Source organism: Amblyomma mixtum, chromosome 2 (genome assembly GCF_055824585.1).
Source record: "Amblyomma mixtum isolate Tamu chromosome 2, ASM5582458v1, whole genome shotgun sequence".
NCBI lineage: Eukaryota > Metazoa > Arthropoda > Arachnida > Ixodida > Ixodidae > Amblyomma > Amblyomma mixtum.
In genome coordinates, this window is record NC_143013.1 from 106090972 (window position 1) to 106103747 (window position 12776).

The 12776-nt window shown below is 49.9% G+C and overlaps 2 protein-coding genes across 2 annotated transcripts in view; both read right to left on the reverse strand.

The window, feature by feature from the left end:
* Nucleotides 1–2242: 2242 nt before the first annotated feature.
* On the reverse strand, nucleotides 2243–6520 carry LOC149360447 (uncharacterized). Its single transcript, XM_089572316.1, has 2 exons — nucleotides 4838–6520; nucleotides 2243–2967 (listed from the first exon to the last, which is right to left on the reverse strand). The coding sequence occupies exons 1-2, from the start codon at nucleotides 4860–4862 to the stop codon at nucleotides 2522–2524; spliced, it is 471 nt and encodes a 156-aa protein (XP_089428442.1). The 5' UTR covers nucleotides 4863–6520; the 3' UTR covers nucleotides 2243–2521.
* The window catches only part of LOC149360448 (membrane metallo-endopeptidase-like 1), a 32790-nt gene continuing 26526 nt past the window's right edge, over nucleotides 6513–12776 (reverse strand). The window contains exon 2 of the mRNA XM_089572315.1: nucleotides 6513–8789. Within this exon, the coding sequence (XP_089428441.1) occupies nucleotides 6708–8789 (2082 nt within the window). The 3' untranslated portion in view covers nucleotides 6513–6707. The remainder of the gene's footprint in view (nucleotides 8790–12776) is intronic.

Sequence of the window (12776 nt, forward strand, 5' to 3'; positions counted from 1 at the left end):
ACGTGGGCAGTGAGGTGGGAAGGGGGATAAGAGGGGAGACCTAAGGGTGCAGAGAAGTGCGCGACCCGGGCGGGTGTTGGAGAGACAGAGAAGCTGGGCCGTACGATGGGCCTCCGTCAACTCTGCAAGGGGGTTGTGGACGCCCATGGCCGACTTATATTCCTGACGAATGAGGCTGTTTACTTTGTCCTCCTCGGGGAGAGAAAGGAAGAGATTAGGACTAGAAAAGATGAAGTGGCTTAGAACAAAGGCCTGGACCAAGCGGCGGGGGTCATGTTCGCGCATGCCATGGTGGCGTTTGGCAAGCGGCGTATGAGACGGTTGGTCTGTTGTACTATGTTTGTGGTTGGTTGGTTTAGTTGGTTTATGGGGTTTAACGTCCCAAAGCGACTAAGGCTATGGGAGACGCCGTAGTGGAGGGCTCCGGAAATATCGACCACCTGGGGTTCCTTAACGTGCACTGACATCGCGCAGTACACAGGCCTCTAGAATTTCTCCTCCAAAGAAATTCAACCGCCGCGGCCGGGATCGAACCCGGGTCTTTCGGGTCAGCAGAGGAGCGCCACAGCCACTGAGCCACCGCGGCGGCGTACTGTGCTTGTGTGTCGAGTGATGAGGGTGGTATGCTTGCTTGCAGACACCGTCCCCTATCGCCCCATCCAAATAATCTGGGTGCCCGCTCACGCGGCCCATCCTGCCAATTAGGCGGCTAATTATATGGCTCCCGATTCGACCAAGCGAGCAAGCCCGCCCCCGCCGGGAATGGATGCGCGCGAGGCGCTCCTCACGAACGATGATATTACTTCACACTACTTCCTGCACACAAGAATGTTCCCTGGCTTTGCGCAAATATTTTCCGTGCTTCCTGGAATGTTCTGTTTTCTTTGGTTTTAATGGTTATTTCTTTCTATTTCTTCCAGGATGGGCATGACCGAGAATACGCGGGGTGGTTCCCATAACAGTTAGCGCACTTTGGAACTGCGTTGCAGACGTCGGATTCATGTTCATCAGATGGACATTCGGCACAGGTTTTGCGGCCACGACAACTCTGGGATCTATGGCAAAATCTCTGTCACTTGAAACATCGGCGAGGATTGGGGATGTATGGTCTGACTGCTATTTTCATATAACCTACTTCTATGGTATCGGGGAGTTGTCTGGAGGAGAAAGTGAGAACAAAGTATTTTGTTGGTGTTGCCCTGTAACCTTTGCTGATCTTTATGCACTGGACAACAGTGAGATTCTGGTCTTTAAGACTCTCCAGCATTTCTGCCTCAGTAAGGGAGAGAAAATCTTGTTCTAAAATCACGCCTTTGACAGTGTTCAGGGATCTATGCACTAACGGAAACCGGTATTTCTCCAAAGGTTATTATGTTTGAGAGCTTGGAATACAGTGCTTTGTCTTTGAACTGGAGCTGTAGGTCGCCATTGGCCATCTTCAAATCTTTGCACCTAAGGCCCGAAGATACTGTGAGAGATTTAGGAACAATGAATGGAGAGATGATTCTTGCTGGTTTTTCTGCTGCCTCACTATGTACAACGTAGTATCCGGGGAAGATTTTTTTTTTTGCAGGAACTGCGCAGTGGCATCGGTCCGCCCTCATTTCCGAGGGCGATCATTTGTTGGAAAAAAGGAATCCATAAAAAAATTGTTATTCGGCTGCGGTGGCAGCCGCCCACCACGGAGCCCAACACGGGGACGGGGCAGAAAGTTGTAAGCAAGTCCTGCCGACGCCAGCTGTGCACCGCAAATATAACCAAATATGGCGTAACACAGGTTGTTTTGCCACTAGGGTTAACCCTAACCGCCTATGAAAAGTGAAAACACTGGGAAGGAAGGAGGAGACAGGAGAGTTGTAACAAAGAGGTAGTAAAATGAAAGACTGAGGGGAGGATAGGAAAAGGCGACAGCCGATTTTTCCTAGTCGGGTCAGGCCTGAGGTGCCGTCTACAGGAAGCCTCCGCCGAGGGGCCTTAAAGGTCCAAGCGTTCGGCATCGGCTCAACCACGAGGATCCCGGTTTTCCCGGACACGCTGATACCACGCACGGCTAAGCGCGGGTGCTCGGGTCCGTGGTGGCGCACTGCCCACTATCATTCCCCCGCGGGAATGTACCTGCAGATGCATCAGGAACGCATGGTGTCGCAACTTACCAACATCTGCATGCATCAGATGCCCTTTCGGGGGGCGATAGATGAAGAGTTCGTTTATTTACATTTTGTACAACGTCATGAGCAAACAGGAGAGTCTCAGCTGCACTCCTTGCAGAGTTTTATAGGGCAGCATTTTCTAAATTCCTAGATGTACAACAGCCTCGCGAATGAGCTGGCGGCCTCTCACGCTCACGTTTGGCACACGATCTCACATCTTCGCTCTTATTGACACACCCCGCGTCACGTGTTCAGCATGGGGAGATCAGGATTGCGTTGAAGTAGCTTAGGCTGTGGTAGGCCAGCACGCGTCGTTTCATGGTCAGCTGTTGGTCGACACGCGTTTGCTGACAGATGTGCTTCCTAACCCCCTACGCCTGAGGCAGGCACGCCGGTGGGGAACCACCGGAAACAGGACCTTTGTCTCCAGCAGGGGTCGTGGCAAGTGGAGACGATACCACCTGCCTGCTCGCCGCGCCGGTGCTCGACACGTGAGGAGACACCGGATATTGGGCACTTTCATGCTCTGTTCCAAGTTCACCCTGTCGCTCTTCTGGGTCGAAGACGGCCGCACACCGGCGCGGAAAAGCATGGTGATTGGAGCCAGATGACAACTGGGCCCACTCCTGATGGTCCAAGATGACATGCCTGGGAGCAGCCATCGAGTAGACAGGGGGTGCTCGGAAAAACCCAAGAGAAACAGGTGTGTTGGCTGCTTTCAGGCCGGTCTTGCTGTCGCCGTCCCTAACAGCTAGTCCGCGGTCCAGAAAATCTCGAATGGCCAGCGTCCCCGACCGCTGGGCACGACGAGATGTGCCTGCGTCCAAGTTTACATCCTGGCTTGCAAAATCAACTCCAAACACAAAACACAAAGCCTCAAACCACCAACAAAGAAAAACACAGGTGGGATGTCCCACGAAACAAAGCACTGCTCCATGCTCAAGCCCTCGGTATTCACACGAGACCCAACAAGGTTCCTTATATAAAAAACAACAGCCTCCTGAATGCTGAACCCTCTGTTTTGCATCAGTTTTGTATCAGAGTGACCCGTGCAAAAATAGGGTGTTTCGCAAAGCCTACAAAATAACTACTAAAATTCATTTCACAGAAAAGTTGACGCCACCTTTGTACCATCAGAATGTCCTAAAACCTCAGTTATAATTTTTCTAATGTTCAAAAATTCTTTGAGCAATTGGCGAAGAAGCTTTGCTGTTCGAAAATGAGGCGGCTCGAGCGCAAAAGCGCATCAGGTTGCACGCTTTCTAATCAAATGCCACTCAAACACAAAAAAAAAAATCTTCTGCTCATTGCAATCTTCGTGCCCTTGAAAGCGCAGTCCATAAACATTCACCTAACTACCGTGCAGATTCGCACCTCATGGCATTTCCTGAAAATAAATCTGTTCCGACCGCTTTAAAATGCACAAATTTCGTACTTTCCGTTCGCAAGTCATGTAAAACCGTGCAACGAAAGCAACACATCTCACCTTGACTTCATACCTCAACCAAATCTCACGTCCAATTTCCGCTAAAAATACAAAAAGGATGTCTGTGCAAAAATTTAATAATAAAAACGTTTATCGCGAACGGTTCTAATTAAGGAAAAAATGCCTCGTCTACGCGAGCCTTAGCTGCACTCCCAGAGCATTTTCATTTGGTAGCGAGGGATATTGACACCTATCATCTCTACCTTAATGGCACAGTAACCATTGTCGTATTTATAAGAAAATACTAACAACTGGTCAATTTCAAATCTTCAGCCCCCCCCCCCCCCCCCCCCCCCCCCCAAAAAAAAAGTCTCTCTGCACGTTTTCACACTCGAAAATCAGAAAGAAAAAGCAGCTGATTCGAATGGCTAAACGGGAGGTGAAGCCTGACTATTTGTACTGCTTTTAAGTCATGAGAAACTTCAAGTGAAAAAAACCCATTGCTGACCCCCACTGTCATCTCCGCGGTGCGGGTAGGGCACTTTTATCTTTTTTTCTTTTTAAAGCCCTCTCTAATACATGTAATCTCCGCGCCCCTCGGTCTCCTCGATGCGCTCAGAAAGACTTGGTAGCGGACGCAAAGAGCCGGCGCTGGACATAGAACTGTGATCAGCGCGCGAGGCTACTCTTTTAGCCGTGCAGGCTAAAATCTATGTATGGACTCTCAATCACAGGTCTGGGACTGCCTAACTGGGCGACGGTCTCTTTAGTTACTTAGGGGAAATCTCCCTTTTTGCGGCCGTGTAGTTTCGACGCCTGTGCCAACTATACTGAAAGAGCTTCACTCTCAATACCTGCCAACAGCCTCGGTTGCCACTCCTACCGCCCTCAGAGTGATATCCTGGCACTTGTGTATTGTAGACGCCTTTGAATGCTTTCTCTCAGCGTTACCACCAATGGTCTTCAACATAGCATTGTATTCTGCAACTTTCCTTGGACTATCGTACCGGTTGAACATTTTCTCTCCCATTACCTTGTGGTGTCGCGGCTCCCAACGCCTCGCACAATAACGACAGTTCTGACCTCGATAACCTCGTCAGTACTGTGTTTGCTGTTTTTAAGTGTTGGCCTTGCTGGGTTATGTTGATTTTAAACAGCTATCTCCGTACTACAGGCATACCAACACCAGATTAACCAGCAGCTCAAATCATTAACCTAGAATTTGAAGCCTGGTAGATCCAAAGCAAAATCAAACGCTTACCCGTAGAGGAAGTACGATGGCGCATGGTCCATCCCAAGTACTGCCAACCAGTGGTTATAGATGGGGTTCGGAGTGGCGGCAGCACGAAACCTCGGTCAAGTAGACGCCTCTTCCACCAGGACAGGACCTCCGTCGAGTGAATTAGTTGGGTAATGGGCGAAAGATTAAGAGTGGGCTTATTGGCATTTTGTACAACGTCACAGCAAACGGGAGAGTCTCTCGGCTCCACTCGTTCCCGTGTTTTATAGGGCTCTCTTTTCCTAAATCTCAAGATGGAGGATCGCCTCACCGAGGACAGAGTGACCTGTCACGTTCACGTTTGGCACACAGTCTGACACCCCCGCACTTATAAACACGCCCCCTGCCAAGTGTTGAGCCTGCGGGAGAGGGGGATGGCGTTGAAGTGGCGTAGGCTGTGGTAGGTCAGTACGTGTTGGTTCATGGTCAGCTTGTGGTCGACACGTTTTGCCAACACCAAGGCTTTCTAACCCCCAACATGAGAGGCAGGCATTCCGGAGGGGCATTGCTGGAAATAGAACGTTAGTCTCCATACATGGCTGCGAGAACTAGGGATGATACCGCTCGCCTGCTGATGCCGGCGGCGTTAAGCTTGTGAGAAGACACTGGAAATTTGGCCCTTTTTTGCTCCAACTTCGGCCGGTAGTTCTTTTGTTTGAAGACAGCCGCACACCGACGTGACAATGCACGTTGACTGGGGCGAGATGACAATTGGGCCGTCTCGAGGAGGTCCATCATGGTAGGCCTAGTACTAATCGTCATCTAGTAGAAAGGAATTGGGCAGAACCACACAAGAGAACCAAATGTGCTGGATGCTTGTATTGCAGGCAAGACATGCTGTCCCCGTTCCTAACAACGCCTAAGCCCTTCCGTGATGTCCCACGCTGCATCGTATGCGGCTATCTCCTTGCAACGCAAGGACACGGTAGAAATAGACTGTGCACATACGAAAAAAAGAAACCACGTGAAGTTCTCTAGGGCAACCAGAGACTGCAGAATAAACTGCTGATCGCTCTCATCCATGTATAGATCGGCGAGGACGATGCCAGCGTCTGGCCTTCGTTGTGTTTTGTGCTGCCGCGAAGTGTAAACGCTTGCATCGAGGTATCCTCAAAAGATCGGGGGCAGCAGTCGTCTTCGAACATATTTCAGTCAGCACCGCATCTCAGTTAAAAATTTCACACGCCTTGCTCCTCTAGTGGCACGCCATGCTGTCGATTATCACTTCATTGGTGACTACGCAATTAGTATGTGTTCGCAGATGGCGGTTATGACTGACGATGCCGCGGTCGATAGGACATCCACTTCGTGAATTGCTTCCTGCGCTTTCTAAGCGGGAAAGAATCAGGGTACGTTCCGCCCAACTGTAGTCTGCCGGCGGCCAGCCATGGCTGTCGGCAGGGAATCCGCGCATAATCTTGACAAACCTGCCTGAGCAAGTTGAACGGTTTTCTCGTCGAAGCGCGGATACCGTTAATATGAGTTTAGCTGCATATCGCATCTGTATCGCAGCTCTGAGCTTGATGCACAGCTGTGCTCATATTTTGTCGCTAATTGCCCATTGAAAGCCAAAGAGCGTTCCGAGAGAAAGCGCTGTAGGTACGACACATTTTCAGTTGCACGAACAAGCGTAAGGCGGCGCTAAGTGTACTTTTTAATGCAATTTTCTGGCTTATAGAAGTGTAGTTGTGCGTAAAACGACACATTTGGTCATCTTGTTAGTCGAGCTTGACTAAGCATTCCGCTTTAGTGTCCGTTTAAGGTCAGCAGGCAAGCTTTCTTACTTCAATTTGTATCGTCTTCACTACCCTAGCCTACATCACACAGTTGTCAGCAGCATCGCACATGCAATTCACCAGAAGGTGAACTTTTCCACCGGATTCATCGGTGAGCCCACAGGACATTTGTAAGCAGCCGAAAACTCCGCCATGTTCTGGATCGGTACATTGCATCTGAGGCTGAACTCGGGGTACTGCTCAGTGGCACGCCAGTTGGCGCACCACTTATAACAAAACGAGATGAAGAACAGCTGCTCACTGGTGACTCCAGGCATGTCCTGTAGCCCTGCTGGCGATCCAGGAGCCGTGAGGTAGGCCTTGTACGTTGCAGGCAACCCTATAAAATCGGCAATAGCCTCGGAGTCTACTTCGTCACTCAGCTGGTGGGAGTGTTGCTCCATAGGCCAGTACAAACTGCGAATGTGCATGACACGCCTCTTGTATTCAGTGTTCACGTATTCGGACCACCAAGCTCCCCATTTATTCCCGCCATTGCGTTGCCAGTTGTAAACGTCAAAAGCATGCATCATCTCGTGGGCGGCGAGATGCCCCGCCGACGCGTAATCAGCGGCAGGGATTGTGTCAAAGAAGGGCGGCAAAAGTAGTCCAAGGCCCAGTACCATCGCGTTCACATTTGAATAGTAAAAGGCATTTGACTGCCACGCATCATCAATTGTGCTCATCGGGAGCGGTGAAGGCACGCACTTCAGCGACTTCCTTGCTTTAGAGCGCGACGCGCTAAGCCAATTTTTTACAAAAGACGTTCCAACGTTGACGGGGGAGTAGAAATCGTCGAGTGCGCTTCCATATTCTGCGTTTTCAGGGTAGCCAATTACCTTTTTTAGGCTTTCGAGCTTACGAATAACACTTGCTTTCGCAGCGTATAGCCAATCTGCTTTCAATATATGAACCTTCAAGGATTCGGCGATACGGCAAACCATTTCTTCCGCCTTCAGTACTGTTTCGTTGTGTACGGCAGTGTGATAGTACGCAGCATAAGCGGCTCCGCGCATCACGTGCGAGATACGCTTCAAGCAGTGCAGTTTCCAGCGGGGTAGACGGCGATTTTCGATGAAGGAATTGGAATCAGCTGGCTGAACTACCTGCCTGAGCTGTCGGGACACGTCGAAGCCTATCCACATGCGCAGATGATCCGGGTCGATCTTCTGGAATACTTTCATGAGGAAGGTTTCCAGCTGCCTGGTCTTGAACGCTACGTAGTGCTCCCCTGGTAGCAGGCTGTCTGTGAGGTTCCTCATGTAGTTGTTCCAAGTGTCTCCATCCTTGAACGCGATCTTTTCCTTCAGCGTGGAGTGCGCAGAGTTTTCACCCTGTGGAGCGTCGTCTTCGACGACATTGTCTCTGAGCTTGAATAGAAACCCGTAGAGAGGTTTTATCACTTCCACGAGCTCCCGCAACTGCTGCTTCTCGACGCCGAGCCACTGCAAGTGTTCCCTTACAAACTCTTCGGTCACCGATATCTTCCCCGCGAAGTATTTTGGCAAGCTGAAAATCACTTCAGCTCTGTCGGGCTTGATTGAAAAAGCGCCAATGGTTGTATCAAACAGCGTTGGAATGTGGTAGTTCAAGGCGAGGTCAAGCATCAAGTAAACCAGCGGAACATCTGACTTGGGCTGGAACGATGAGCCGAGACTTTCCAGGAAGTCCAAGATGTCTCTGCTGGGGTCTTGAAGGGATTGACAGTCTTCGCAGGAAAGTGCTAAACATGACTGGAAAAGTCCAGCGGCTTTCTCTACAGCCGTTTGACCTTCCGCGGGAACGAACTTATCCCGTAGGATCGCAACCACGGCAGAGTCGATACTTTCGGCTTCTTGCTCAAACACGCTGGTTCGTTGCCCAGAATGCGCTTCCTGCCAGCCAGCGCACACGTAGCTGTAAAAGTCCTCACAAGGATCATAATCACGTGCCACTGAGCGATTAAGCTCGCCGGTCAGAAACTTGCATCTCTCGTTGGCGCATGGCCTCGGCTCCGTCTCCGCTAAGTCACTGCCACATTTAATCGAAGATTTGAATGGCTGTATTGAAAGATGTAGGGGATACGCAATATGATATATGGCTAGCGCCAACACGAGAACGATGACGATGGTTGTTCGTTTGCAGCAGGTCTTGTTGACTAACTTACTTGTTCCAGGTCCCTGCACATAAAAGCAGACGTGAAAACGGGGGCAATAAATTACGGCATACTTATAGCATTTCCTGACCATAAACCTATTTTCAAACATACAGGGTGTTTCACCTAAGACTTTCTGCAATTTTTAAAAATAAGCTATTTGAATTAGATGCGCGCTTTTTCTGGCATAGCATTGTCAGTAGTGTAGTGCATCATAATGCAGCTAATACGTGCTAACTAGTAGGCTTGTTAACCAATATTTAATAGTTAACTTTTAAACTATTACCGTTGGGCTCCTTAATTATTGAGAGGCATGTAGCCCACCGTAAGTAATGTCCATATCCATTTTTAGAATTTCGAGAACGCGATTATCCTCGGCGCTGTGGCCCAACAAATTTTGGCTATTTCGACGAGTTAGGTTCACTGGAGAGGTTGCTTTGCCTGCAAGCTTCTCAAACCGCATGTATTGTGGCGCGATGTAGGCGAAATTTGTTGGGCCACAGCGCCGAGGATAATCGCGTTCTCGAAATTCTAAAAACGGATATGGACATTACTTTCGATGGGCTGCATGCCTCTGAATAATTAAGGAGCCCAACGGTAATAGTTTAAAAGTTCACTATTAAATATTGATTAACAAGCCTGCTAGTTAGCACGTCTTAGCTGCATTATGATGTAATACACCACTGACAATGCTATGCCAGAAAAAGCGCGCATCTAATCCAACTAGCTTATTTTTAAAAATTGCAGAAAGTCTTAGGTGAAACACCCGGTATATGAGTATAAGCCAGCTCTGCGAGAAAATTTTGGTCGGTTTAATAGAAACACACTGTTCGAAAAACTTGCATCATCACGATGATTTTTCATTATGTGTTTGATCAGCACATCTGTTTGTGCCTAGACGTTCTGCAATTAAATGAAGAGATTCCAACATTACCCGTCACTACTTGACGTCATCTCACGTTAATATGAGCCGCACTGGTCACGTGATGTTTGGTTTTCGTTTTGTGAGATTTAACCTACCAAAGCGACTCAGGCAATGCGACGCCGTAGTGGAGGGTTCCGGATAATTTCGACCACATGGGGTTCTTTAACAGGCACCTACATCCCACAGTACGCGAGTCTCCAGTATTTCGCTTTCATTGAAATGCGACCGCCGCGGCTGGGATCAAGGCCGCGTCTTTCTGATCAGCAGGTCATGCTCAGGGCAGAAGTCACCCATTAACAGTTTCGGTGTAAGATCCCTTGAAGGTTGTTTACATAGGTAAAAAAAAATTGGCCGACCATTACACGTCTTGGTAATGCGATATTTGATCGCAGCTTCTGCGGTATTTGAGCTGTGGCCACCCGCATACGGACACGCAGTGCCGAATGGAGGCGGCTCTACTCCGGCGCAAGCTGCTCTGGCGCCGACTCGGAGCGCACCCTCCGTACCGGAGTAGCTTCATCCTCCGCTTTCCTCCTCAGGCCTTCTTAGCTATCGCCTTACTTTTATCCGCCACTACGCTCCGAGTTCGCCGTGCTTCATCCTCGCTGTGCTGCCCGCTCGCTCTGCCGGTTAGGCCGAGCCGACGGCGACAGTGGGGGAAGTCCCCCCAACCTACGAAAGAACGCTTGAGAGCTGCTGTCTAAACATTTTTCCCAGAAATACCTTCGTCTCTGCTAATAGAATTAGATGAAGAAAAGCCTGCACAAAAATGCATTGCTCGTTACTGTTAAGGGTTCATTTCAACGAAAATCACGGAGTCGGCAGCGCTGGCATCACGAGAAAAACAGGCTGGCCACCTGGCATCCAGGTCCCGTGACCTGGTGGCATATCCACAACCTGCCCGCCTTGGGTGGCGGCGACCTGTCTAGCGGATTGTGAGTAAACTTCCCACCACGACAGGAGGCCTGGCCATTGTGCCAGGTGGCAATCTCCACACCCAGTTATGTGCTCCTGACTGCTGCGGCAAGTGGAACCGAATTTATTTGAAATAAAGTCAATGCAGCGCTGCCTACCAACCCTTGCGTTGCGCATGAGCCTAACGGGAGCTCGTCAACAGCTGCCTATACCGCACAAGCCAGTCGGGTGGCTGTGTTTTAAGCAGCCACTTGCCTGGGCAATGGCATTTCGCTTCACCTCTGCACTACTGCGCCAGTACTGGTATGAGAACTCCCCGCGATCTATCAATCTAAATCAGGGAACGACTAATTCCGCATAGACGAGCATTCTGGCAGAGCCTACGCAAAAGAGAGGGGTACGTGCTCGGGACGGATCTTTTATGCTATCGAACTGTACTCTAGAGGGTAGGTAAGCGTTGTGTAATAGTGAACAAATGAACAGTGCTAAGAAACAGAAAGAAGAGTCTCCGAAGTGGCACGCAATGATGTCCCTAGGCCTCTGAAAGGGCCCATAATTCTATCCCCTCATACTCTTAAAGCTAAGCTGAAGAGTTCCCTCAAGTTTGCATACCTCCTTGAGTTTGCATAGCCTTGATGCCATTCTCACACAGCTTCCACCCTCTCCGTTCGATGACGTTCTACGTCACACCTGCGGTAACTCAGGACGTTCTACGTCCGCTGCTTATGAACGTGGATGGCGCTGATGAACACTCTCAAGGTTAGGTTACTTGAAAACATAAATACCCCCGAAAGCAGAAGGTTTGACAGCCGTCGCCGTAGCTCAGAGGTAGAGCACCGGACGCGTAATTCGGAGGTCGTGGGTTCGGATCCCACCGGCGGCATGTGGTTGTTTTTTCTTCTGCTTTTCTAATCAATTAGCTTTAAGCGATGACATATTCAGTAATATTCTAAATTGATCAACACCACAAAATAAATAAATAGATTAAAAATCCCCTGTGCCCCTTGGTTTCTGTGGCTGTTGGCTTCTTTCAGAAGCCTAGTAGTTAGTCGAATCACGTACAGCTTACCCTACCAGTGCCTCAACAAAAATGAAGTACAACAAGCGGATGCCCTGCTACGCAAAGCGTATAAGACAGCGCTCCGACTACCACGCAACACGTCTACAGAAAAACTCATGGCCCTGGGATTACACAACACCTTTGAGGAGCTACGAGAGGCGCAGCTTGAGTCGCAAAAACTCAGGCTGTTGCAAACAACGACAGGAAGAGCGCTCCTGCAGAGGCTCGGATACCGCGGGCAGATGCGAGAAATGTCGAGGACGGCAACAATCCCCGACGAGCTTCGCAAGACCCTCAAGGTAGCGCCAATACCAAAAACATGGACCCAACCTCCATCGAGGCAGAAGAGAAGCGAGGGCCGAATTCATCGAGAAAACATACGCTCCTCAAGCCACGACCGTGTATACAGACGCGTCTTGGAGAGGAGGAGATACCAAAATCGCTGTGGCGGCGGTGGTCGATTCGTCTTTACGCGAAATGACCAGCGCGTCTCTCCGAGGCTGCACAGCTGCAGAGTCCGAGGAAGTAGCCGTTGCTCTAGCGGTGGCGGAGGGCTATAGAACCGGGCGGTCATTAACAGTACTCACGGACTCTCAAACAGCCTGCCGAAATTACATGAATGGCAGGATAGGTCGTCACGCGCTCCGTATACTCCTCGCAGCGAGCGACAGAATTAAAAACCGGGAAGAACAAAACGACAAGATCCGACACAAAATTGTGTGGGTACCGGGGCACACAGGGGTGGCAGGGAACCGAGAGGCCGACAGGATAGCTCGAGGATACATTACTTTCCGAGCTTCCGACGAGACCGCGGAACTCGCGCCAGCACCCAGGGAATACTCGGCCATACTACAAAACTATAGAGGCAGAAGAATGCGATATCCCCCACCGCACAAATCTCTCAGCAGAGAGGAAGCTGTCACTTGGAGACAATTACAAACGGGCTCTTTCCCAAGCCTACATATACTAAACAAAATGCACCCTACGATATACACGAACAAATGTCCCTGGTGTGACGAAAAACCTACACTATACCACATCACATGGGCCTGCCAAAACATAGACGTGGTCCCCAAAATACAAAACCCGAGTGCGGAGCAGTGGGAGACTCT

Excerpts from the sequence above, each read along its gene's own strand:
- LOC149360447 (XM_089572316.1), bottom strand. The coding sequence starts at position 4,862 with ATGCGCCATCGTACTTCCTCTACGG. Across the intron at positions 2,968-4,837 it reads CCATCGTACTTCCTCTACGG|GCACATCTCGTCGTGCCCAG; the intron begins GTAAGCGTTTGA and ends ACTTGGACGCAG.